General features: G+C 60.3%; 2 protein-coding genes across 3 annotated transcripts; both read left to right on the plus strand.

Annotated features, from left to right (window-relative positions):
- Positions 1-1813: 1813 nt before the first annotated feature.
- Positions 1814-18249, plus strand: DHX33 (DEAH-box helicase 33). 2 transcript variants are annotated; one of them, XM_043582753.1, is made up of 12 exons: positions 1814-2703; positions 4768-4928; positions 5567-5794; positions 5927-6097; positions 8138-8323; positions 8905-9016; positions 10011-10170; positions 10269-10357; positions 11254-11381; positions 11771-11974; positions 13664-13750; positions 16745-18249. In XM_043582753.1, exons 1-12 carry the CDS (start codon positions 2301-2303, stop codon positions 17051-17053), a joined length of 2238 nt encoding a protein of 745 aa, XP_043438688.1. In that variant the 5' UTR covers positions 1814-2300; the 3' UTR covers positions 17054-18249. The 2 variants fall into 2 exon arrangements, with proteins under 2 accessions (XP_043438688.1, XP_043438689.1); XM_043582754.1 differs by lacking the exon at positions 16745-18249 and adding an exon at positions 12051-12194 and having other exon boundaries at positions 2383-2703.
- A 2901-nt stretch (positions 18250-21150) lies between these two features.
- Positions 21151-26000, plus strand: LOC122484801 (complement C1q binding protein). Its single transcript, XM_043582760.1, has 6 exons — positions 21151-21448; positions 22207-22357; positions 23844-23937; positions 25080-25175; positions 25373-25495; positions 25602-26000. The coding sequence occupies exons 1-6, from the start codon at positions 21244-21246 to the stop codon at positions 25749-25751; spliced, it is 819 nt and encodes a 272-aa protein (XP_043438695.1). The 5' UTR covers positions 21151-21243; the 3' UTR covers positions 25752-26000.
- The last annotated feature ends 24 nt before the right edge of the window (positions 26001-26024 follow it).

Consider the following 26024-nt stretch of genomic DNA (forward strand, 5'->3'; position numbering starts at 1 on the left):
ATCAACGTATGTACGTGCAAACTTGGACCAGTGGCCGAGGCTCAGGGTTGTCTCAGTGGGACGGAGAACTGACCATGATTAAGGGCAGCGGTCTGGTGGTCGGGCAAGCCAGCCAACCACACTGAGCACCAGCTGGTATGATCGCGACAAGAGCAGCCAGTCCACAGATCATCCCAGACGAGACGACTCACTTCCTGGGAGAAGAGCCCGGACGTTCTGAATGGTTATTATCTTGTGATCATCTGCATACGCAAACCACGTAACCACGAGACTTCCTTGGGAGGGACAGCAGATTTCAGACTCCGATGGGGGCGGGAGGTGTGGGTGGTGCCTATGTAGGATTTTAGTTTTCAGCTCTTAGCTGTGATGCTGCAGAATAGCTGGGCCATCAGGCTGGAGCCTGTGAATGCCTTACCTCCACGTGCGGTTTACTGCGCCTGCCTGCACCATTTTGAAAACTTGAGCCAACACTTAACACGGACAAATGTCACATGAAGATCTCCATTTTGGGCTTTTCTTGAAAAACATAGGGAGATCTGGCAATGCCAGGTCTGCACGGCAGCTTCTAAGACAGGCCACGTGCTCTATCAAGAAGTTATTTCATTCACTCCTATTACCTACTTGGGCTCTTTTTTTTTTTCTTTAATGTTTGTTTATTTATTTTGAGAGAGAGAGATACAGAGAGCAGGGGAGGGGCAGACAGAGAGGGAGACACAGAAGCCCAAGCAGGCTCCACACCGTCAGCACAGAGCCTGACGTGGGGCTCGAACTCACGAACCGTGAGATCATGCCCTGAGCCAAAACCAAGAGTCCGATGCTCAGATGCTCAACTGACTGAGCCATCTGGGCGCCCCGTACCCAGACTCTTGAAATCATTAGGAACATGTCTCCTCCATTAGGTTAGTCTGGGGAAAGCACCCTGGGAAAAAGGACTGATGTCTGTCTGTTACTCAGGGTTCGTAATTTGAGAATTAACATTTAGTTACTGCTATGATGTGAATGTTTGTGCCCTGCCCCCCCCCCCCATTCTTATGTTGAAATCCTAATCCTCTATGTGATATTAGGAGGTGGGACCCTTGGGAGGTACTTAAGTCATAAGGAAGGGGCCCTCATGATGAGATTAACACCTTACCAACAGCTCCAGAGAGACCCCTGATGGCTCCCACCGGTGAGGACACATCAACGGACCAGGAAGAGGGCCCTCACCGGAAGGCAACCATAAGGGTGCTTTCCAGGCCTGCAGAACTGTGAGCAGTAATGTTCTGATGTTTACAAGCCCCTCAGTCTGTGCTATTTTCTGTTACAGCAGCCTGAGCAAGTTATTTCCCTTTTATTAATCCCTTTGCACGGATTGCCGTGCAAGTTCATATTCAGGGGCAGGAAGTGAAATTCTGCCAATTTATTCTAAACAGACACCTGCTATTAATTCAGCATGCACATTTTCACTCACCCTTGATCCCTGCACCATGGGTAGCTGGAGAAAAATGGTCTCTTACCTGTTGGATTTTTCACACGTTTACAGATAGGACGAGTGTCCTGGAGCTGGACTTGAGAAGATGCCTGAGGCCCCTCATGGGGGCGGGTGGAAGATTTATGATGAATTCCCTGGAAATCCCATTCCCTGCCCTCAGCTGCCTGCCTCTTTCTGGTGGCGGGTTAGCATCCCAGAGCTTTGGGGTTAGGACGCAAAGGAGGGGCCGGTTGTATCCCCTTTTCCCCGCCTTTACTGGCGTGTGTGGGATGGGGCCAGGCGGCCCCCAGAGACCTTGAGAGTCCGGCCGGGACAGCCGAGGACCAGCAGGGCAGCAGGCAGATTCAGGGCCTGCATCTCGGACGGGAGAGGACCGGGGCCCCTGGGACAGTCTTCTGAGGATATTCGACCATCATAGAGCATGTGCTTTAACGCCCTCGTCTTCTGTAACGCGAGGTGGGCCACATCTGGGCGACTTTAAGGAATTTCAGGGGCTCGGTTTCTTCCCGGGGCCACCATCCACGTAACACCTAGAGAGGACTAAATCATGCAAATGTTTGCGTTCTGCTCTCAGATTTTACGAAAGTAAGCAGAGCGGGGATTGCTGCGGGCAGAGAAGGGGAAACGCGCGTTCACTGGAAGGACACAGTCTCATCTGGACACCGAAACTGTCCAGAAGATCGTCGTCTTTAATCCGGGGGTGGGGAGAAGTTCGAGCGGAACCTTACGCGCCGCCCCTCGCTGTTGTCGCTCCGGGCCGCTTTCGCGGTCGTACCACGGGCCCGGTTCTGCCCGCCGTCGCGTGCACGCCGTCCCAGGCGCCCAGTGCATGCTGGAGGGCGCGGGCCCGCCCGGAAGGCCGGTGGCGTCCGTGAGGTCATCAGTGGTCGCCGGCAGCCCCCGCAGGAAGGGGCGGTGCGCGCTGGCCGGCGCCTGCCGGGGCCTCGGCCGCCAGTCACGGCGCGCGCCCGACATGCCGGAGGAGGCGGGCTTCCCGCCGGCCAAGAGGTTCCGGCCGGGCTGCGGGCCTCCCGGGGGGCGCGTGGTGATGCTGCTGACCGCGGGCGGCGGCGGCGGAGGCGGCCGGAGGCAGCAGCAGCCGGCCCTGGCCCAGCCCGCGGCCAGCCCCTACCCCGAGGCGGTGGAGCGGCAGCGCCGGAGCCTGCCGATTTTCCAGGCGCGGGGGCAGCTGCTGGCCCAGCTCCGAAACCTGGACAGCGCCGTCCTCATCGGTGAGTGGCCGCGCCTCGTTCTCTGGCCGGCCCGAGGTGCCCTGACGTGTATCTCAGAGCCAGCCCCGGAGCGGCCCCGGGGGGGGGAGGGGGGGGGAGGAAGCCCCACTCTGGAGGCACCCACAGCCCCGGGGGCAGCGACCGAGGTGCCCGGCGGAGAGCCGCGCGGGGGACTTTGGGGCTTGCAAGAGTGTGGGTCCGAGCAGGTGTGGGAGGCGGCCCGAGGGAGGGCCTTCGGCGCCTGGAGGTGGGGGTGAGCCGCCTGCAGGGGAGGCTCAGGAGGCACCGAGAGGATGAGCTTCAGAGGGAGGAAGATCTGGGGGAGCGTAGCCAGAGGAACAGATGCCCCAGCGAGGGCCCATAACACAGGGAGCAACCACGCAGATCCCATCGAGCGCTCTTTCAGCAGAGCTGTGGCGGGCGGGAGTTCATTTGTCACTGGGCTGAGCAGGGGTGAGGGAGGAAAGGCAGTGAGAGCAGGCTCCTGTTGGAGAAAGGGAAGGGAGCTGAGGGATTCGAGAGGAAGCGCTCAGTGGAGAGGGAGGCTGAAGATGGAAAGTGGGCACTAAGAGCAGAGACTGGGGGCCCGGTGGGGGGGGGCTGCCAAAGCAGGGGCACTTGGACACAAGGGCTAGATGCCCGGCTGGCCTGGAATAGGAGGAAGGGTATCCAGCAGGCTGGGGGCTGGAGAGAGGAGGTGACCATAGATGTGGCTGGGGAAGAGTGTGTAGGGGAGGGGGACTTGGCTTGTCGTGTGGAACAGGTGCAGGAGCTCTGCTGAGCTTGGGAGCCACGGGGCGTGAGGCAGGCCCTGGGGGGAGGATGGGGACAGAGGCAGGCCGCAGAAACAAGAACAGGGATCGACGGCCCCACTGCCAGCTCACAGATGTCTCGGTCTGCACAGATGGGTGATTTTACCTTAGTAATGCTCAGTCGCCTGGGGTAGGAGCAGAAAAGATGGACAGGGAGACGTTGGTCCACTTTTGGGGTTTTGCCTGGTGGGTTCAGCAGAAGGAGTGCAGCGGAAAAATCAAATTCTTAGTCTGCGAGGATAATTGGATTTGGGGCGCTAAGGTAGAAGACGCGGTGGCCAGGGAGGGAGGGATGCCCAGGTTTCCTGAGTTCTTGGTTCTACTTAGGGACCAAGGAACCCACGGGGACAGGACATAAGGTGTGCTTGCTGCATGTAGGATGCTTAGATCCGGGGAAGAGGCAGGTGGGGACCTTCTCTGCCCTCCGGGAGCTTGTGGCATGGAGGATGGAAACTTGTAGACACTTCTGCACAGTGTAAGGTGGTCAGTGCTGGGAGGCGGTGCGGAGGAGGCCACCGGGGCAGCCCCAGGGAGAGAGCGCGCGGGTCTGACTCATCCTGTGGAGTTTGCAAGGGAGACGTGGCCACGGCAGGTGTTGCCTAATGGTGTGGGCCAGGGGTCTGAAAGAAAGGACAGTGGCTGCTGTGTAGGAGTGCGTGTGGCTTCCAGTGGTCCATCTCGTTTATGATCTTTCTTTAAACTTTGTGGTTTTTTAATGTTTACTTTTGGGAGAAGGAGACACAGAACTGAAGCAGGCTCCAGGCTCCGAGCTGTGGGCACAGAGCCCAGCGCGGGGCTCGAACTCACGAACTGCAAGGTCATGACCTGAGCCAAAGTCGGATGCTCAACCGACTGAGCCACCCAGGCGCCCCTCGTTTATTCTTTTTTACGTAACCGTTGTAGTTCATTGCAGTTGAACATACACATTGTTTCCCGTTATTTGCCGTCATGAGCGAAGCTGAATAAAACCTCTCTGAAACTATACCTTTACATGTATCTTTAATTATTTCCTCAGAATTAATTCTTGCAGGTGGAATTGTGGGTCTAGGGTGTGCACATCTTAAAGATGTTACGCACCTAATTCGGCCTTCCGAGAAGCAGTCCCACCCAACACTCTACGAGCAGCTCACACGAGTGCCCGATGTCCTGTGGCTTTCTCAGCTCTATCAACTCCAGTATTTTATCTTTTTCTCCCGACTTTGGTGGAATTTGTTTCAGTTTGCACGTGAACGAGACTTGTTTCCTCTCTCAGGGGAGACGGGCTCTGGGAAGACGACTCAGCTCCCGCAGTACCTCTACGAGGGGGGCGTTGGCCGCCAGGGTGTCATCGCGGTGACCCAGCCTCGCCGGGTGGCCGCCATCTCTCTTGCGTCTCGAGTCTCGGACGAGAAGAGAACTGAACTCGGGAAGCTGGTACGTCACCTCCTTCTTTAACGACAGCCGCCCGCTCCCCCGCGCTGTGCTTTCCGGACAAGACCGCTGTGCAGGGAGGCCCGCTCTTGCCACAGTCCTTAGGCCTGTCCCCGAGTCTTTCTCCAGCCCCTCACACACCGCAGGGCCGACAGGCTGTCAGTGACATGCACTCTGCTTTCAGAATCTGTTGGCAAGTCGGATAGCTGTTTCCTCGAGCATGTTTCAGGCTTCAGTAACTCCACTAACTGTCTCGTCCGTATATGTGTCTATACGTACATACAGCGTATATATGGGTATTGAGAGTGAGCCCCAGAACCGTGTGTAGGTCAGCTCTGTGTGTGCTTGTGCATGCACGCACTCGAGAACCTTCCAGTCTTCTCCCAGCTGTACGAAGCGTCACTCAAAATTATCAAGTACCTGGGGAAGTAGCCTCATTTTAGGTTCCTTGTGACGTGTATCCTAATCGCAGCTAAAGGGACCCGTCCTCTGTCTGTCTGTGCCCTGTCCACTGTCTGTCTGTGCCCAAGGGAGCAGGGGAGGGTCGGCGTTGGCGTCGTCCCCCGTGAGGACACAAGTGCCTGCTCAGCGCCGGTTACGCAGGTGCTCACCGAGTGACGGTGGGACCATCCCCCACGCAGGTTGGCTATTCCGTGCGCTTTGACGACATCAGCTCTGATGACACCAGGATCAAGTTCCTGACGGACGGCATGCTTCTGCGAGAAGCGATTTCAGACTCCTTGCTCCGGAAGTACAGCTGTGTCATTTTGGACGAAGCCCACGAACGGACCGTCCACACGGACGTGCTCTTCGGGGTCGTGAAGGCCGCGCAGAAGCGGAGGAAGGAGCTGGGGAGGCTGCCTCTCAAAGTAGGTGTGGTGCGCTCGCCAGAGGGGCCCGCGCTCTGCTTGCCAACGCGGGGAGGCTCACTGTCACGGGGAGGGCACAGAAAGGCCGGCCCGGTGTGGCTTCCCCACCGTCCTCTTCCGTCCCGGACGCAGGTGATCGTGATGTCCGCCACGATGGACGTGGATCTGTTCTCGCAGTATTTCGGCGGGGCGCCCGTCCTCTACCTGGAGGGTCGGCAGCATCCCATCCAGGTGTTTTACACCAAACAGCCCCAGCAGGACTACCTGCACGCCGCTCTCGTCTCCGTCTTCCAGATCCACCAGGTACGGGCAGGTGCGGGCGGGCCCCGCAGAGGTCTGGCTCCCCGTGCCGCCTGGACGAGAAAAGCTACCGACCGGGACAGCCCACGAGCTGTGCCGTTGAGACGAGGGGCCTGTCCGGCCTCTTGTTCTTTTTTACGGCAATTCTTATTTTCTCTAAAAAGAAGAATAACTCAGCTCTGCCGGCATCACGCCTCAGCCGAGCCAGGAAACATCCTGTCAGAGCAGACTGATCGGAAGTCCCAGTGAGAAGGGCATGACGTGTAGCGGGAGGAAGTCAGTGAGACGCTACGTTCTCTGCTGTTGGCCACGTCGTTGTTAAAAAAGTTGGTATCGACCCCAAAACGGGTGGCCATTTGGAGCTTTTGGCTTTTTTTTTTTCCTTTTAGAAAAACCGAATTAGAGAAACGTGTCAAAATTTCTTCTCATCTTATTAAAGACCTACTCAGAAGTTTGAGTGATTAAATCATCTCGTTTTTTTGTTTATCTTTTAAAACTCGTAACTTTCTGAGAAAACCAGAGGCCAATTTTTTAAAACTAATTTTTATTCCAATCTAAGTGGTGAGTGTGTAGTTTAAAGTTTAAAAAGTCAGCAGCTAGCTGTGTAAGGACCGGGAAACCGGCAGCTGATTTTACTGCCGCGTTCCGGATCCCGTCTCTCGGGTTGCGTTCTTGGCTCCCCTGACTGCTTCCCCTGGATTCACGTTAGTATTTGCAGTGTTACCCGCCGATGCCGCTCCTGCCGTGTTTTAAGTTTCCTGCCGCGGTAGGTGAGGATTTAGACACCTCCCTCCCCGCCTCTTGCTCTGTGCATCTGTCTGGACTCTTCCTTCGGCCACACCTCTGGGCCGAACCGCATTCTGGCCTCCCGTGTCTTCCCAGCCTCCTCCCTCGTAGGCGGAGGAGGGCACAGGGGTCGACCGTGCCACCCTCGGTTCCACCTCCCCTGACCCGCCTCTGCCTCACTGCCGGGTCCTGGGCCTTTCTTCTCCGGGGAGACGGGCCCATCTCCGGTGGCCGCGGGCCCTTCAGACCGCTCCCCGGCCGGAGCGCCTCCGTCCAGCACGCCATTCGCTCCCCGTCTCCTTCGTCTTTCAGAACAGGTCGAAGCTTCTGGTCCCTTTTCTCCTCTGCTGCCTTTGTTGCTCTGGGCTTACCGCTTCACTGTCCTTTAGATCAAGGAAGGCGTCCACCTGCCAAAAAGCAAGCTCGGTGAGGATGGGTCCTGAGTGGTGGCTGCAGATGTGTTCGGGCTCCATGGTGGCTTTGATGAGTCCCACGGATGAGGTTTTGACTGTCTGAGATTTGTCCCGTTGTGTGTACTTGTGAACATCTGTCCTGTTAGTACCGGGCTGTAAAAGCCACGTGCACACACACGTAAACGTACACACGTTTTCGCATAGACACACACGCGCGCACGTGTATTTAGCACAGTTCAGCGTTTTCAGCCATCTCGTCACGTAAGCATCTTGCTGATTAAGACACCTGAACAGACTTGCAGGAAGGATCGTGTGCAGGAGTATGTCGTTAACGCCTGGACGCTGCTGACCTTGCAGAGGTGACAGCCCGTTAGGTCCGGGGTCTCAGGCGCTTGCCCGCGTGCGGCATCGTTTGGCTGTGCGACCGTGCTTTTGGCGGCATCGTTCAGTGAGGGCTCCTCTTCCAGCGCGACTGCTTCTGGCCGTTCCCACCGCCACGGTTTCCCCAAGGTGGCTTCCGTCTGGCCGGCTCCAGGGAAGGAAGGGAGGCTTCTGCAGGTTTTTTGGCCGGCTTGTGCCCTTCGTGGTACTGTCCTGTCACCTTGCCGTCTGCTGACCTTCCTCCGGTATTGCCTCAGCTGGCTTTTGAACACACTCACCGCCGTCCTGGCTTCGTGCGTTACGGTGGGGCCGCCCTCCCAGGGGAGACCCCCACGTCCAGGCTCATTTACATGTTGTCCACGTTAACAAGATAACCCCGGGAGCTTCATCAGTGACCCCTCTCCTGCTCCCTGGGGCTGTGCTTTCGTCGGCACCTGGTAATCCCGCGCTTCCCCTTCCGCAGGAGGCCCCCCCCTCTCAGGACATCCTGGTGTTCCTCACCGGCCAGGAGGAGATCGAAGCCACGAGCAAGATCTGCCGAGACATCGCCAGGCACCTCCCGGACGGCTGCCCCTCCCTGCTGGTCCTGCCTCTGTACGCCTCCCTGCCCTACGCCCAGCAGCTCCGTGTCTTCCAGGGAGCCCCGAAGGTGAGGGCGCCGCCGTCCTGGGCCCCAGGCGGGTCCCACGCCGACGTACGAGCAGGGAGACCGTTGTCGGGTGCGGGCGGGGGCAGGGCCGGAACGTGAACGGCAGCACCCCCTAAGTCCGACACGGACCGGCCTCGTTCGCCCGCGACATTGGGCACCGGGTGCCATGCCGGGCACTGCGCGCACCCCGCGTGGATCCCACGTACGCCCTGTGTACACCCTGCATACGCTCCACCCACACCCCGCGTGCGCCCCGCGCACACGGCCTCACCCGCTGCAGAACTGACGAGGTAGGTGGCGCTCCCATTCTGCCGTAAACGCGGCAGCCCCCAGAGGCGGGGAGCACACGGGACGTCCCCGCCGGGCCAGGGGTCCAGCAACCCCCCCCCCGCCTGGCCCGCTGCGTCTCGTCCCCTCGGGATGAGCTTTTACTCACCCTTCTGTAGTGGTTACTCGTCAACAATGACGCCGTCGGCTCTTGATTGTGGCTGGACTGTGGAGGTTGATGGTGAGGAGCATGCTCTAAAGCTTGTGAATCCCGTGTGCGCCACACGCCTTTTCTGGTTTCTCCTTCCTTTCAGGGCTGTCGCAAAGTGATCATTTCCACCAACATTGCCGAAACCTCCATAACCATTCCGGGAATAAAATACGTAGTCGACACGGGCATGGTTAAAGCAAAGAAGTATAATCCCGGTGAGAAGCTAGCCCGCGGGCACCCCTTCCCCGCAGTGAGCCCCCCGGCTTCTCCCAGTGAGCGCCTTGTGCCGAGACTCGCCACCGTTGACGGGGGTTCGGGGCGCACGGCGCGAGGGAGCCTGTGCCCCAGGAAGGGGCCCTGCGGCAGCAGCGAGGGCGAGGCAGGGCAGGACGGGAGCCCAGGTCCTGCCAGGTTGAGAGGAGTGGCCGGGCACGACCTGACCCCGCGGCAGGACCTTTGTTGGGAGGGACGTCTGGGCTCCGGCTTCCTAGGAAGGAAGCCTCCCTGGGCCGGGGAGGCACTAGCTGATCCCCAAGCGTGTGCAATGCAAGCCGGCCTGAGGTCCAGGTCCCGTCTGCTCTCGACCTTGCTTCAGTCCACAGAGGATTAGAGGCAGCGGAAGCAATTGCTCCCAAAAGCCTGATCAAAATGCGCTCCTAAGCATCCGAGGGCACGGACCTTCACACACGTGTTCTTAGGGGTGGCGTGTGGAAGAACCCGTCCCCCAGGCCTGGCATAGGGCACACCTCAATCAGGACATTCGTCACGTCTGCTCCTGGGAGTGACGCCATCACATCGCCTCCCTCTTAGAGCAGAGCTGGGGCCAGGCGTGGGGCGGGGGGGGGGGGGGGGGGCACGCGGGGCACACTGCACAAAGGACCGGGCGTATCCGGTCCCCAGGCATTGATCGGGAGGGTGACCGGCCACCCTCGTTTCCCGGGCCCCGGGAAAGCCTCAGTCCGTGGCCTCAGCCAGAGCCTGGGGCTGCGGTCCCGGCCCCTGCAGCACACACGCGGCCATCTGCCATTTCAGCAACACGCCTCACGCTGCCGACGGCTGAGCAGTCTGGGTTCGCTCTCCAGTGCAGCCGGGACTTTTCCGGACTCTCGCGTGGCAGGGAGGACCCCCGGTGCGGCGTCCTGAGGAGCGCCGCAGGAACGGTGGGTTCACGCGCTGAACGTCGCTCTGACGCGGCCGTTCTCCCCGCAGACGGCGGCCTGGAGGTGCTGGCCGTGCAGCGCGTGTCAAAGACCCAGGCCTGGCAGCGCACGGGCCGGGCCGGCAGGGAGGACAGTGGCGTCTGTTACCGGCTGTACACGGAGGACGAGTTCGAGAAGTTTGACAAGATGACCGTGCCAGAGATCCAGAGGTGGGCCACCGGCGCTCCCGCCCTGCCGCCGTCCCCCACCCCCCCTGCCGGGGGAGCCGGCCAGAGCCCGGGGGCCACCTGCGTCTCCCTCCTCGCAGGTGTAACCTGGCCGGCGTGATGCTGCAGCTCCTGGCAATGAAAGTGCCCGACGTGCTCACCTTCGACTTCATGTCCAAGCCCTCTCCAGGTAGGCGGTCGTCCGCGTGGCCCTACGACAAACACTAGACTCGCCAGGAACCATCCGGGGGGGCTCTCTGTTTACTTTCGTTTGGTCGCATGGCAGCACCAGCTGTCGGAGGGGCGCCCGCGGATCTCGAGGGTACAGATTCTCCCGGGAGCCGTCCTCGCGGGGGTCCCACAACGGTGGGGGGTCCCGGGAGCTGCAGCGGCTCCCAAGGCCGCCGGAAGGGCCGGCGGAAGGGCCGGAAAGGTTCTTTCCTCTGGACTAGAATTTGATGGGTTCCTGGCCTCTGTTGGCGGTCCCCCTGGAGGGAGGGAGCTCACTGGGGTTCTTGCAGACGGTGGCTTTGGCTGCTGGCTGTCTTCAAGAGCCAGTTTCCCTCTCTTCTTTCATCGCCTTCTTGCTTTTTCTTTGGTTTTGTTTGTTTTGTTTTTTAACGTTTACTTATTTTTGAGAGACAGAGAGCACACGCAGGGGAGGGGCAGAGAGAGAGAGAGAGAGAGAGACAGAGTCCAAAGCAGGCTCCAGGCTCTGAGCCGTCAGCCCAGAGCCCGACACAGGGCTCGAACTCACGAACCGCGAGATCATGACCTGAGCCGAAGTCGGACGCTTAACCCACTGAGCCCCTCAGGTGCTCCTGGGAGTCTCTGCTTCTGGAGAGACCGGTCCCGGTACCACATACGAGTGTACCTATGGGCGGGATTCGTGCGTGTGACGTAGCTGGGTTTAAAGGTGACACACATCTTACCGAACACAGGCCATTACTTTAGAAGGCAGCGATGTCGTTAGCGGCCTAGCCCTGGGGACGGTGGCGGCTGTGATCGATGCTGCGGCTTGACGTGGCGCCCTCAGAAGTCTTCGTCTTTGCGACGTGTCGCTCCGTCTTCTGTCTCCGTCTGCAGACCACATTCAGGCGGCCGTGGCACAGCTGGAGCTGCTGGGAGCCCTGGAGCGGAAGGACGGGCAGCTCACCCTGAGTCCGCTCGGAAGGAAGATGGCAGCTTTCCCTTTAGAGCCCAGGTTCGCCAAAGTGAGTCGCCCCCGCCGGCCTCGGTCCCCCTTCGCGACGCTGCACGCCGGCCCTCGCACGGCAGAGGGCTCACCGCGGTGCCCCTGGCTTAATCCGCACACCGTGCTCCGTGCGTGACGCGGACTCCCGTTCTGTGTGCGATTCAAACCCACATACGCACGGGCCCCCCATCAGGAACGTGGGAATCCGCGGGAGGGCAGTCACGGGCTCTACGAAAACGTGCGGTGACGTGAACATAGGTAAGCCTGGTTCGGGCAGCATGTGCCCCGCGAGGCCTCGGAAGGGAAGTGCGCGAGCGTGTGTGTGTGTGCGCACGTGCACGCGCGCAAAAACCGTGTTCGGATGCCGGGGAGACCGTGCCTCACACCGTGTGTGCCTTCGACGTGCAGGCCATCCTCCTGTCCCCCAAGTTCCACTGCACGGAGGAGATGCTGACCATCGTCTCCCTGCTGTCCGTGGACAGCGTCCTGTGCAACCCTCCCTCCCGGCGGGATGAGGTGCAGGCCGTCCGCAGGAAGTTCGTGTCCAGCGAGGGCGACCACGTCACCTTGCTCAACGTCTACCGGGCCTTCAGAAGCGCCGGCGGGAACAAGGTCAGTCTCGCGTCTCCCCCGAACCCGCCTCCCTCCCGCCTCGAGATCGGAGCACGAGATCCTTCCTCTCTGGCAGGATCTCCCACGGAGCCGCGAGGACGGAGCCGGGTGCCGATGCGCCTGCGCACGGGGGTCGCCAGGCCTCCGTCCTGTTTCTGTCGAACTGGTGCTCCGAGGGGGCAAGTTCCCCGTGTTTGGGGACCGCGCTTCTTAGCCACAAATGCGTCTTCCCCGCCTGCCCCTGACTTTCCTCACGGCGGCTTTTGCTCGTAGGCTATTTCAGTTCCTCCGACAGGACGGAAGCGCCCTTCTGGATCTTCTCCAAGATCTGAAAGTAGCGCGTCCTGTGAAACGTTTCCTGAGCCGAAGGGGCGTAAAGTGAAGAAGCGGTCGTTGGTTTATGTGGAACTTTCTTGTGGGTTCCCAGACCCCAACGATAGCCTCTCTGGGGCTTTCCTGATACGTGAGGTCCCATGTTGCTAACGGATACTCAGAGTAATGCAGGTGAAGCGCAGATGCTCCCCTGGCGGAGCTCCAGGGCCGGGAGCTTGGCGGTGCGGGCGCGGGGGCGGGCGCGCTGCCTCCTAGGGGCCCCCGCAGAGCAGACGCAGAGCTGTTTCCTTTCGCCCTTTTCCATCAAAGCAGAAATCCTGTTGTGTTTCCCTCGCTAGCGAACCCGAGCGCTGACGCGAGCCTTGTCCACGAGCGAGGCGGCATGATGCGTGCCTTCAGAGACGCTCGGGTCCGTCCTTCCATCCCTCAGAGAGACCCGTGTGGTGCCCGTGTGCGCGCCCTGACTCCGTCCGTGTCGGGGCGCGGTCCCTCCTGAACGGCCCCTCTCAGGTCTAGGAGTTGCAGACGTCTTGCTGTGGTTGCCTCAGTTTATGTTTAAGGACAGAAAACGCTGTCCCGTCCTTCCGTCTTGTCACTGCCGTCCTGACGTCGGCCCGTGTCCCACACGACCGTGTGCTTTCGCTTCGGAGCCCCCACGTGCCACACCGTGAGCGCCGCGTCTCCCCGCGGCCCGTCCTCCTTGGTCATCCGCCCGCGGCCGTGGACACGAGCCCCCGCTTCGCCGTCCTGACTCTTGGTCGATGGAGACGGGATCGCGTCTGCGTTACTTCGCCGCGATTCCTCAGCGGACGGCGTCCTTGCAGAAGATGATTGGACGTTTGAACTAACTCCTCTGTGTGTCGGCTTTTCTGCCCATTTTTCTGCCAGGTTCTTGGTCATTTTCTAATTGATACGGAGAAGCTCTTTAAATCTGTCCTGGAGGTGATTTATCCTTTATTGGCTATAGTGGATCGAACACCCCAGTCTGGCTTTTTTATGGTGACCTGACATAAGGAGACTTCTTTTCTAAGTTTCATTTTTGTCAATCATCTCTGCACCCAGCGTGGGGCTCAAATGGGGCTCGAGCTCATGACCCCATGAAGGAGAGTCGCACACTGCACCCACTGAGCCAGCCAGGCGCCCCCACGTGAGGACAGCTTTAGTTTAACTCTGAGGTGTTACTGTTTCCCCTTACGGTTCATGCTTTTTGGTATAAAGTTATTTTCCTATTTTCCTATACCGTTTTTTGCTGACTGAAGTCCTCCCTCTGAATTCAGCTGTCCTCCGGGTCCTGTCCGTTTTTCCCTCGGCAGAAGCGTGAGGGTTGTGACGTCTCTCTCTGTCTCTCCTGTTCAGGATTGGTGCAAAGAGAATTTTGTCAACAGCAAGAACGTGATGCTGGCAGGCGAAGTCCGAGCACAGCTGAGGGACATCTGCCTGAAGGTACCTCTCCTCCTGGCGCCTCTGGGGCTCTAACCTGTCCCTTGTTTCCAGGCGGGAAGTTTCAGATTGCTCGTTGCTAATGGTTACGAGAGAAAGCCTCATCGTAGGGAAATGTAAAAATAAGGAAGGAAGTAAATATTACCCACAGTTCGACCTATCACCACTTCTGTCTGTTTTCTGCAGCCTTGTTTTTTGTTTTGGTTTTTTGTTGTTGTTTTGGTTTTCTGTTTATTTATTTTGAGTGGAGAGGCAGAGAGACGGGGAGGGAGGGAATGTCAAGCAGGCTCCACACTGTCAGCACAGACCCTGATGCAGGGCTCGAACTCACAAACCATGAGATCGTGACCTGAGCCAAAACCGAGAGTCTGACGCTTAACAGACTGAGGCACCCAGGCGCCCCTCCGCTCTTGAAAACTTTAAAATTATTTGTCAATTCTGAGATTTACTTTTCTGGCGGGAATATCTTTGTTACTTTGTTCAGATTACTTGCTTGTTACAAGTCGATACGGCGCGGAAAACAGCACAGACGGGCTGAAACAACTTCTCCCACATCCTGCCCTTCCAAAGACAGACCAGGGTTAGCCGTCTGGCGTAGGGCCTTCCAGTCTTTTCCTGCACACGTATGTTTGTGTGTGTTTGTCTCCCTCACTGTGTGTGCACACGTACACGTACGCACACACACACGGTTTTCTTTTTTAAAGAAACAGAGTACAAGTTTTGCAACTTTTCCCACGGGGTGTCCTTGCACACGCCCTGTGTCCGGGTGTCTTGGTGCCTGTGGACCTGCGTCTCACCGCCCTTTCCGGTGACCTCGTGGCCGTCCGTCGTACGCCCCGCATCGTAGGGAAGCAGGCCCCGCGCGACACTCGCCCAAGTGCCGATGACCATCTTCCTAGACACATATCTGTGCTTCATGCACGGAATGAACCTCCGGGTGGAATCTAGGTTGCGAGACACCCGCCGTATCGCCCCCCAAGGTCGTTTTTCAGTGCGGCTGGCGCACGCGTTCCGTCATTTTCGGGTTTACGGCAGCGGTGGTGACCGCGTCCCCGCGTCCCACGCATTTCGCCACTGGGAAGTCGCACCCCCCAAGTGTGCTCTTAGCTTGTGCTCCCCCTCGGAGCCTGTGTGGCTTCTGAGTCCTTTCACGCGCACACCGACGGCTGTAGGACACTCCGCGTCTTCCCGCAGAGGCGAGTGGTTTACGTCGGCTGCTCCCGTGGTCGCTCCCGTGGTCGAGCGGTCACGAACTCCGTGGTGGAAGTCCCTGCCTCTTCCGAGACGGCCCCTCAGCGTAGGCCGTGTCCGCGCGTTTCCAGGGGGCCGCTGTTCCCCCCGCCCCCATCCCCAGGCCCGCATCTGGTCCCATCGCCCGTCGCTGGCAGTTAGGTGATTTCTTGTCGTGGTTGCCGTGTTCTGTATCTCACGTGGTTTCCCGGGCCCTCTTGTTCCTGAGCAGTCGTCCTGCCCGGCCGTCCCGTCCCGTGGCTCCCCGGGTCCTCCCTGTCGTCACTGGCAGCGGAGGCGTCACTGGCAGCTCCTCGTCCTGAACTGAGGGCGCGTCAGCGGCCGGTGGCGCCTCCGCGCCAGGCGTCGGTCGGGGTCCTGGGCTTTGCGAATGGGCCTCACACTCCTCCTCTCAGGGAACAATCCAGAGGGCAGATCTGGCGGCGGTAACGGTGTGGCTGTGGTCTGTGAAGCGCTCACTGAGGCACCGTTCTGAGTCCTTTTCACGCATTTGCTCGTTTGAAATCCTCATCTCGCCCTGATGAGGTTCTGTGTTATTCCTGTTTTACAAATGATGAACCAGAGCCTAAAGAAGTGAAGGCGTTTGCCCCGAATCACAGCCGGTGGGCGCCAGAGCGGCCGCCTGGAAGGAGAGACCACGGCTAGCTGCAGGACTCGGGGGCTCCCTGGAGGTGGTGACAGCTGACAGTGTCCCCACAGAGGAGAGAAAGAAGGTCTCGTCAGGCGGGGATCAGCAGTTTGCAAAAAACAAACCCCTCGAGCCATCTTTGTTTTAAAGAAAATATTTTTTTAATGTTTGTTTATTTCTGAGACAGAGAGAGACAGAGCATGAGCAGGGGAGGGGTAGAGAGAGGGGGACACACAGAATCGGAAGCAGGCTCCAGGCTCCGAGCCGTCAGCACAGAGCCCGACGCGGGGCTCGAACTCACAGACCGAGAGATCACGACCTGAGCCGAAGTCAGACGCTTAACCGGCTGAGCCACCCAGGCGACCCACCCCTTGAGCCATCTTAAAGGGACAAGTGGGGATAGAACAGTTTCTGTGGGAGCCTACGGACATAGTCGAGCCCCAGAGGGACAGGAAGGAAGCGGGAAGCAGAGGACGCTGCCAGGAGCCAGAAATGTTCCGGGTGCTCGTCCCCTAGTTGGCCTCTGTCTGCACGCCCCTCTTCCCCCTGCTTCCTGCCTTCTGCCTCGGCTCACGGGAGCAGCAGCAGAGCGGACAGATTTCCTGCCCTTCCCATCCCTCCCCATCCCAGAAGATCCCTCCCCATCCCCCCATGCCTGGAACACCGGAGCCAGCACTGCAGGTCAGGCAGGTGTCCACCCGCGGTCTGGTCGACTGCGGCCTGGGGTGTAAGGCGCTGTGACCTTCCCCGGGGCGCGTGCAGGTTGATGGAGGCCCGGACTTCCCCTCGGGAGCAGGGGGGGAGGGGCAGGGGTCTTGGTGCCGGGAGGCTGAGTGCAGGAGGCAGGGCCGGAGCCCTGCGCCAGGGAAGGAAGGCGAGTGAGGAAGCCCCTACGCGCTGGGGGTGAGAGGGCCAGGCCCCTCCCCCCGGGTCCCCCGGCCCGTCTGAGCGCTGGTGGCCTGTGTGCTTCCCGGTGGCCGCTCTCCTCCGGCCCCGCGGTGTCCCAGGCGGCAGAGGTTGGGGCCTTGCCCGCCAGTGCTCGCTCTGCCGGGCTGGCGTGCGGGCCGCATGTGCGCCTGACCGCGGGCGGGTCTTTCTGTTTCCTCCTCCCGAGACAGATGTCGATGCCCATGGTGTCCTCCCGCGGGGACGTGGAGAGCATCCGCCGCTGCCTGGCCCACAGTCTGTTCATGAGCACCGCCGAGCTGCAGCCCGACGGCACCTACGCGACCACGGACACGCACCAGCCGGTGGCCGTCCACCCCTCATCTGTCCTCTTCCACTGCCGGCCGGCCTGCGTCGTGTACACGGAGCTGCTCTACACCAACAGGTGCTACATGCGGGGCCTGTGCGTGGTGGACGCGGACTGGCTGTACGAGGCCGCCCCCGACTACTTCCGGAGGAAGCTGAGGGCTGCCCGAGACTGAGCCGCGGCGCTCACGGGCCCGCGACCCACCGGGACCGGGGGGCGGGGGGCCCGGGGCGGCCAGCCCCACCGCCAGGAGCTCGAAGCGTGTGTGTCCCAAGCGCTGAGACGGAACCGCGGACGCGCGGTGGGAACCTCGGCCCCGCGTTCGGTGGCTGCTCTGTGGCTCTGGGTGACCGCGAGCCTCATTCCTCATCCGCCACGTGGGGTGATCAGAGCGGTGCTGACAGGCTCGGGTTTGGGGAGCGTGGAAGGGGAGCGCCCAGGTCCCCACCTGGCCCACGATGAGCCGTCACGCCCGGCGGACTGCTGTCTCCTGACGGACTTGAGTCCAGAGTCCCCTGGGTCCTGGTGACTGGGAGGACTTTCTGGAAGGGACCCCAGCAGGCCGCTGAGCTCAGCTGTCCTGTCGTCTGTCTGTAACTCCTGGAGAAGCTCGAGGAGGGAAATGCCGCGGTCTTAGCTCCTGGGCTCGCCCCCCCTCGTGAGCCTCATCCCCGGGGGTGAGGGGGGACTCGCAGGGCCTCCACAGTCTCCTCCCTGCCCCGTGTCGTGAGAAGGGAAAGGACACCAAAAGTTGCCCTCAGCCGTTTCATTATGGGAAGCAAGTAATCTTTCCCCGGGTGGTGTTTTGCCCTAAGGAGGCCGAGTTGGCCTTTCTGTCGCGCTTCATTCTAAACCGGGATACGTGGGGTTTTGGTCGTTCCTCGCGCAGCGGGCCGTGCGGTTTCCAGGCAGGGGCCACACCGCCCGAGAGACGCCTCAGCGGCTGTGGTGAGTCTGCTCTGGGCCCGGGGGCCCTTCTCCCAGTCCGTCCTGCCGGCGCTCTCTGGCCTCACCCGTCCGTCCTTCCGTCCGTCCTCCCGGCACCGGCCGAGCCCGAGCGCCCGCGTGTTGGGTCAGTGCGAGGGCCGTCGGGCACCTGGACGGACTTCCGTTAGAAATAGCGACGTGCGGGCCAGATAGGGTCCCACAGGTCCGAGATGCCCCATTTTACTGAATTCTTAGACTTCTGGTCGGCCTCCCCCTGACCGCCTTGTTCTTTACGGTTACTGACTTTCTGACGAGTTTTTCAGAAAAAATTTTAAGTGTATTTTTCTCACTTCTTAATAGAGACCTGGGATGTTCAGCCTGACTTGGTAAAGGAAAAAAATTGTATTTTTAATAAAACATGAATCATGTTGGTAAAAAAAAAAATTGGGAGTGGGTGATTATGTTCCTCAGAATTTGTTCGGCGAATTCGGTCTAGAGTGTTCTCTGGGGCAAGGGAAGCTTAACCTGCAATAATTTAGTCCCGGTGTAAGTACCAGAACACTTCCCAGAAATGTGGATTGTGTTCTCGGCAGGAGTCAGGGGTCAGTAGCTTCCAAAAAGCTTTCATGTTTCCCTACAGAAATACCTTTATCACCGGAGCATTCTGGTAGAGTTTTAATACTGTGGTTTTTTTTTTATCGGGGTTTTAAAACAGTTAATTTTTAATCCTGCTGCTCGGGGATTGAATCAGATTGGAGAACCGATTCTGACTACATGTTACTACAAAGAAATACGCGGCCGTTTACAGGGGACCCAGTCTTTCTTAAGAAAGTGACATGTCTCACAACGATGTCGCAGATACAGTCGTGAGCTCCCGTTCGCTTGGTAGAACCTCTGAGGGGAGACCCCTCCTCTCCACGCCGTGAGATCTCTGTCTGGACGGGTCGCCAGCTCCCAGAGCAGCTGCACGTAAATGCACGTCCGCCTCCCGGGGTCTCGGGGGAGCAGCGGGCAGGGCGGCCCGGAGTCCCCGGGGGGAGCCGCAGACCCGCGGTCCCAGATGACAGCCTGACTGTGCCCGGCCTCTTTGCTGCCTGTGCAGAGTTCCTGCCCTGGGGGGACGCTGGTGACGTGCCGGGGCGCCCCGATCCGCTCACTCCCGCCGTCCGGAACCGCGTGCGTGCGTGCGAGCGAGGTGGGGTCCCTTCCGCGTGCGAGGGGACGCCACACCCGTGGGCAAGCAAGGGTTTGGTTAGGGTTTGATTCGAATGTTCCAACTTGCGGGAAAAAACCCAGCTTTGTTCAGGTTTCTGTTGGATTTTCAAGCTTGTTCTCAGCGCGACAGAAACCGCTCGTGTGTGTGATGTTCCCGTTTGCAGGTGCCAAGGACTCTTGTACGTGCCGCACTGTGTGCGGCTGGTTCTTGGGTCTCCTCTCCCTGCCGCTCAGAATATATGTACCCATTAGTCTCGGGGCGCCTGGGTGGCTCAGTCGGTTGAGCGTCCGACTTCGGCTCAGGTCATGATCTCATGGCTTGCGAGTTCGAGCCCCGCGTCGGGCTCTGGGCTGACAGCTCAGAGCCTGGAGCCTGCTTCGGATTCTGTGTCTCCCTCTCCCTCTGCCCCTCCCCTGCTTGTGTTCTCTCTCTCCTTCAAAAATAAACAAACATTAAAAAGAGTTCAGGTGGGGAAAGGGATGCCGTCTGAACACAGGTGGAGATTTATTAGCACTGGTGCACTTGAAGGTGGCTAACACATTAAATGTCCACCCCCAGGGTAAATTTTCGTATTCAGGTGAGGGAGGGGTGAGGGAGGGAGTCAGCGAGAGGGCAGAGCTGGGTCCCCCTCGGCACAGACTGCTTTGGTGAGGTCCTCAAGTCGGCATCCTCCCTCCACCTTCCTGCAACATGTGCTACAGGCATAAAGTCTTAGCTCTTTCCCCCTTCCTCGGGGTCGGGGTTCAGGGGACCCGAGTCCAGATCCTGCTCCGTCTAACACGAGTTACAGGCAGAGACTATACGCCAGGAGCGGTGGTCACACGGGAAACTTGATCTGGGCAACTCAGAGACGGAGGGGAAGAGCCTCCAAAGCCGGGACTCCCGCGCAGAGATGAGCGGGTTCTTTTCACTTGGGGTCCAGCGAGGGGAGCCTTGTCACTGCAGGTAGAGGGAGGCATGAGGTTGTGCGGGCATAGGGCATAAGCTTGAAAAGCCCGAGCTCCCAGGCGGACACTTTAACATTATAATGAAGGAGAGGACGCCTGTGTGTGTTGGGGGGGGGGGGGGAGTTGGGCACACCCCCAGAGCCGGGATCTTGGGCTCATCTCCAGTGACGATGCGGGGCCTTGCTTCCTTTGGAAACAGCAGTGGGGTTTACCACGCACTTATCCTGGAGAAGTGACAACTACGCTACAGGCTAGTGAGTTTCTGCCTTCTCTTTATTACCTTGGGATCCTCATCTGCTGAGGTTTTTGCATTTCTTTGCGATTCTGACGCCACCTAGAAGTTCTGCTAGAAGCGGCTTGGACACGTAGGGCTCCAATCACTGAGCCTGGCTGGGCCCCTGAAATGACCCCTCGGGTCCTGAGAGCTCTCTTTTTCGGGGACCCTCGCTCCCACTCCCAGCTTCCTGGCTCCAGAACAGTGCCAGGCGGGCCATCAGAACTGGGGACACGCCCGGTGGGGGTATATGCCGGCGGGGGGTGGTGCACACCCGAGGTAGAGCGCATGCGGGAGGTGCACGCTGGGGAAGAGGATATGCGTGCCAGAGGAGGGGGCTGCACACAAGGGTGCATGCTGGGAAAGGGGGATGCAGGCTGGGGGGAAACACGCCGAGGGGGTGGTACACGCTGAGTAAGGGGGGGAGACACAGTGGGGTGCATGTGAGGGAGATGCACTCCGAGGGGGTGCACTCGGAGGAGGGAGGTGCAGCTCGGGAGGTGCGCGTTGCGGGAGAGGGGTGCACAAGAGGAGGTGCATGCCGGGGAAGGGGGTGCTCATGCCGGGGGAAGGGGGTGCACGCGGGGTGGTATACGCTGGGGAGAGGGATGCACGGGGCGGGAACGCACGCGAGGGGAGTGCACGCGGGAAGGTGCACGCCGGGGTTGAGGGTGTGCATGCCGGGGGAGGGGAGTGCACGCTGAAGGGGGGGTGTCGTAGCAATTCAGAGGGCCCTCCCTGGAGCTAAGCGGCCCGCGGGGCGGAGCGGCGGGGCGGGCTGGAAGATCAGGTCCGGGCAGCCGCGCTGACCTCGGGGACCCAGGCCCGCGGGTCGCACCGCAGGCCGCCAGCAGAGGGCGCCGCGCAGCCCGGCGCCTCGGGCCCGCACTGCGCCGGCGCGGAAGCGCTCCCGGCGGGGGCGGGACTTCCGGCGGCGCGCGGGCTGGGATCTCGGCCGGGGTCGCCCTTCGCACCCGCACGTGTCCGCCGCCGCCGCCGCGATGCTTCCTCTGCTGCGCCGCGTGCCCCGCGCGCTGGGCTCCGCCGTCGCCGGGCTCCGCGCCGCGCCCGTCCCGCCAACCCGGCCGCTGCTGCAGCCCGCGCCCCGGCCGTGCGTGCGGCCTTTCGGGCTGTTCCGAGTGCGCGCCGGCCTCCTGCTCCCCCGCGGGCCCTGCAGCTGCGGCTGCGGCGCGCTGCACACCCAGGGTGAGGGTCGGGGGTCAGGGCTGGGGCGACGGGGGCGTGGGGTCGGGGGTCAGGCGGCGAGAAGTTGGGAGGTAAGGGCTGGGGGGAGTCGCGAGGGAACGAGGGTCAGGGCTAGGGGGTTAGGGGACGAGGGGGTCGGGGGTGGAGGCTGGGGGACCAGTGGCAAGGGGGTGCGGTGAGGGCCAGGGGGTCAAGGGTCGGGGGTCCCAGGGCCATGGCTCGCGGGGGTCAAAGGTTGAGTACCGAGGGGTCAGGCCGGGCCTGGGCGGTTAGGGCTGGGGGTCGAGGGGCTGGGGTCAGGGCCGGGGACCCACCGGGCGGGGGGCAGGGGATGTTCCCCTCCGCTGTAGGTCCTGTGCACCCAGTCCCGCACATTCCCCCACTGGTGGGTGACCAGCGGGTTGAACCCGTGTTCCTCCCCCCACGGGTAGGGATAGATGTGATTAAACCCTGCGGTCGGCTTTGTCTGAGCCTCCGAGATGGAGCCCGGGGGTCAGGGGTTCCAGGTGTGGTCAAGCCTGGCAAAATCGTTTTCCTAGAGTCTAGGTCAGCTTCCCGGTGAAGTGTTTCCAGCATTTTTACAGATGGGGAAACTGAGGCATCACGGGTGGGAATTGGACCCCGTTTGTAGAGCCTGGTTGGCAGCAGCACAAGTATCAGAAAAGATCCCAGGTCTAGGTTTCCGGCTGCAGTAACCCCAGGTCTCGGGTTTTAGACGGACTGGTTCTTTTTCTGTGTCTTACGGACTCTTACCGTAGGAGACAAAGCTTTCGTCGAGTTCCTGAACGACGAGATTAAGGAGGAGAAGAAGATCCAGAAGCATGGGTCCCTCCCCAAGATGTCTGGGGGCTGGGAGCTGGAAGTGAACGGGACAGAAGCCACGTTAGTGCGGAAAGTGGCTGGAGAAAAGTAAGTGCGGGGGCCTGGGGTCCGGGGAAGCGCCCCCCGAGTGGGCCTGCCCGGTGCTTCGTTCATCGGGACCGCGAGGGAGCCGCACGGCAGTTGGCAGCTCGAGGCCCGTGGGCCTGGGAGGCCGGCTGTCCTTCCTGCTGAGGCTGGGCGCGCAGACCCCGACTGCCCAGGGCGCTGGCCGCCGCCTCCGCGGGCTCTGGCTGAGGATCGGGGTCCCTGCGCCCTGAACGCAAACCTTGTGCCTCGCCTGTAGGACAGGATACGGTGCAGTGAGTGTGGCCACCAGGAAGGTGGGGGGCTCTCCGCCCGGTTCAGATGTGTGCCCCCCCCTCCCCGTTCTGAGTCCACTTTCATACGTGTTGTAAAGGAGGGTTCTGACTCTTGGGTGTTTCTGCCTAGAGTGGGTCCTGTCCCCCAGGGTCAGCGGTGTGCTCTGTGACGTCACCAAAACCGTTTTCCTGGGGCGAGTGGAGTCGCAGCCGGTTTGGGGTCCTTCTACGTAAGGTTCTCGTGAATGAAGGCATTTCTGTGCCCCGGGGCTCCCCTCAGTCAGCACTCGCTCGGGCGGGTCAGACAGGTCTTGTGGCTGAACGTCCAGCCGGCCCTCCTGCAGGAGGGGGCTTCTGCAGCTCCAGGGGGTGGCGGGTGAGCCATACAGCTTCTGCGGTCCCCTCGCTGCGGTCTCCACTCGGGGCTCGGGGCCTGATTTGTCAGGTGAGGAGGATCCTTGCGCCTTAAAGTTGTCAGGAACTGGGTGTTTCTGGCCTGGTGTGTGAGTGAAACTTGCACTGCTGTTTTTTGTTTTTGTTTTTTTTTTTTTAAGTTTATTTATCTTGAGAGAGAGAACTGAGCAGCTGAGCAGGGGAGGGGCAGAGAGAGAGGGAGACCAGAATCTGAAGCAGGCTCCAGGCTCTGAGCCCGACCTGGGGCTCAAATTCAGGAACCAGACCTTGAGATCATGACCAGAGCAGAAATTGAGTCAGACTATTAACTGACTGAGCCCCCCAGGCTTCTCTTGGTCCTTAGCCTCAGGCCGCTCTGCCCCACCCCGCCCTCCTTGGGGGTAGCTTTCCCCAGAGGCTTCTCTGCCATCCCAGCTCTTTCTCAGTCACTGCCACCGGAGGGCGCCCGGGGCAAGAGCAGGGTGGGCGGAGGCCCTGGGGAGATAACCAGTGGGTGTGGCCCTGGGGCGCCACCGCCCGAAGGGGCCCACACAGGACTGGATCTGGTGGAGATAAAGTGGGACCGGTCGGGGCCCATTAGTGTGACTTCCAGCAGCTGACGCGTAGGGGGCACAGTCACGGCTGCTAAGTCCATCTTGGGGCCGGAGCCACCCGGCTGTTCGGGGAAACTGTACAGTCGAGTCCGTGGCATCAGAGACATTGTTTCCATCGGCATTTTTAACTGTAGCACAGCTCGGCACTTTACTCAGCTAAATACCGAGTGAAAACAGCCCTTCCTGAGGTTTCTCTCGCCTCTGTAGGATCACGGTGACGTTCAACATTAACAACAGCATCCCGCCGACGTTTGCTGGGGAGGAGGAGCCCTCCCAGGGGCAGAAGGCGGAAGAACAGGAGGTGAGCAGGGTGCACGGTCACCCGCTGGGATCTGAGTGCTGACAGGTCATCCCAGGGCCTCGGAGAAGGAACGTGTGCTCTTCCGATTCCTCCGCTGCGGGAAGGGAGGTGCGGGGAGGCAGGGGGCCTCTGTCCTCGGGGCTCTCCTCCCGGAGCAGCGCTCTCCGGCTGTAGCAGCAGCACCGGGAGGCCCCCTTTCCTTCCCAGAACTCAGGAAGCTGCCCCCCCGCCCCCCAGTAGGCTTACAGTGTGGCCTGTGTGCTCTTAACGGGAAGAAACGAGCCTCTTTTAAGCCTTCTTACGATCAGGAGATGTTTGCAGTGTTTCCGAGCGAGGAATGTTCTGACGTGTCACAGGCTGGCGGTAAACACCAGCCATTGATCCAGGGTAGCAAAGCTGGGGTGTCAGAGATTGGGACACCTGGCACTTTGGCACACGGCCCCTCTTGGCCGGACCCGGATGTGCCCGGTCCTCAAACATCTTAAGAGGCCGTGTGCCTGGCTAGGAGCCGGCCAGTGTGAGGGTCACAGGGTCCCCGGACTTCCTGACTAAGCAGGTGTTGGACTCGTCTCATGACCAAGCACAGATTACGCCCCACCCCCCACCCCGTGTGCTTCTGTCTCAGCCACCCCGACTGCGGTCCCCTGGTATCGGACGGCTCCCCGTCCAGTACAGAGGAAGACCCCGAAATGTCAGCGGGAAGGAGAGAGATCGTGGGGGTCTGGGCCAGCTTTGCAGCCTGAGGATGGAAAACCGAGCCCCGGGGGAGGAGGTGAATTAACTTAGCTGGGGCCGTAATTCAGATTTAATTCTAAGCGTGGCAAGTTCTGTGAACAAGTAAGACACTGACAGGTGCGAAGCCGTGCCAGCTGTGTGACCCCCTGCCCTCGAAGACCTCGTTTAGAAGTCCAGAAAGGACCGACTCGGGAACAGGGTAGCCCGGTCTCCCCAATGAGCTGGCGCGTGGCCTCGATGCCGTTAGCATTCCAGGCTGTTCACTTACGGGCACTAGCGCGTATCGTCTGAAAGCGCCGACCACCACCCCAGCCGTGGTCATCAGGGCCCTGCAGGGTGAGCTCTCCGGTCCGGGCACCCGCCCCCCTGCCGGCGCGGCACGTGCTGACTTGTTCTCGCTTCCCCAGCCCGAACTGACGTCCACTCCCAATTTCGTGGTGGAGGTTATAAAGAACGGCGGCAAGAAGGCCCTGGTTCTGGACTGTCACTATCCGGAAGATGAGGTGTGTAGGGTGGCATGCCCGCCCCCCTGGGGACGGGGAGGGCCTCCAGGGACCTTCCTGGGCCCGTTCAGGGGCCAGCAGAGCCGGGGAGGACGTGGGGGGTGAGGGCGGGTTAAAATCTGGTGACTCTCAAGCTGTTAATGGTCTGGTTTGTCCCAGAAGCCCCTTCACTTTCCCCAAATCCCGTGTCCTTCCAGGTGGGGCAGGAAGAGGAGGACGAGAGTGACATCTTCGCCATCAGAGAAGTGAGCTTTCAGTCGGTCGGCGAGTCTGAGTGGAAGGACACGAACTACACGCTCAACACGGACTCCCTGGACTGGGTGAGCCCCCGGGAAGCTGGGCGCGCCCTGGGCCCCGCGGGGCGAGCGTCCCGGTCCGGGGAGGGACCCGCGGCGTCTTGGTAGCGAGTGGCGTTTCTGTCTCCAGGCCTTATACGACCACCTGATGGACTTCCTGGCCGACCGGGGGGTGGACAACACTTTCGCCGACGAGCTGGTGGAGCTCAGCACAGCCCTGGAGCACCGGGAGTACATCACTTTTCTCGAAGACCTGAAGGGGTTCGTCAAGAGCCAGTAGGCCAGACCAGAGCAGACGTTGAACGCCTCGCGTTGACGGCAGGCTTTGGCCAGGGGACAGGCCCACTCTGGAGCTAGACACGCGTGCTTGGAGACGGTTTTCGTGCTGATATCATGGAAAATAATTCAGATTTAAATTATTTCTGCTACCCTCTTACTTACTGTTCGTTGACTCCTCCTCTAGGCTCTGTCGCTCCTGGAATTTTGTATAACAGAATGACGGACAATAAAATTGGTTTCGCTCCCCTGAGGTGTCCCGTCTTTTCTATTCCTT

The sequence above is a fragment of the Prionailurus bengalensis genome, chromosome E1, assembly GCF_016509475.1.
Source record: "Prionailurus bengalensis isolate Pbe53 chromosome E1, Fcat_Pben_1.1_paternal_pri, whole genome shotgun sequence".
In the NCBI taxonomy this organism is placed as follows: domain Eukaryota; kingdom Metazoa; phylum Chordata; class Mammalia; order Carnivora; family Felidae; genus Prionailurus; species Prionailurus bengalensis.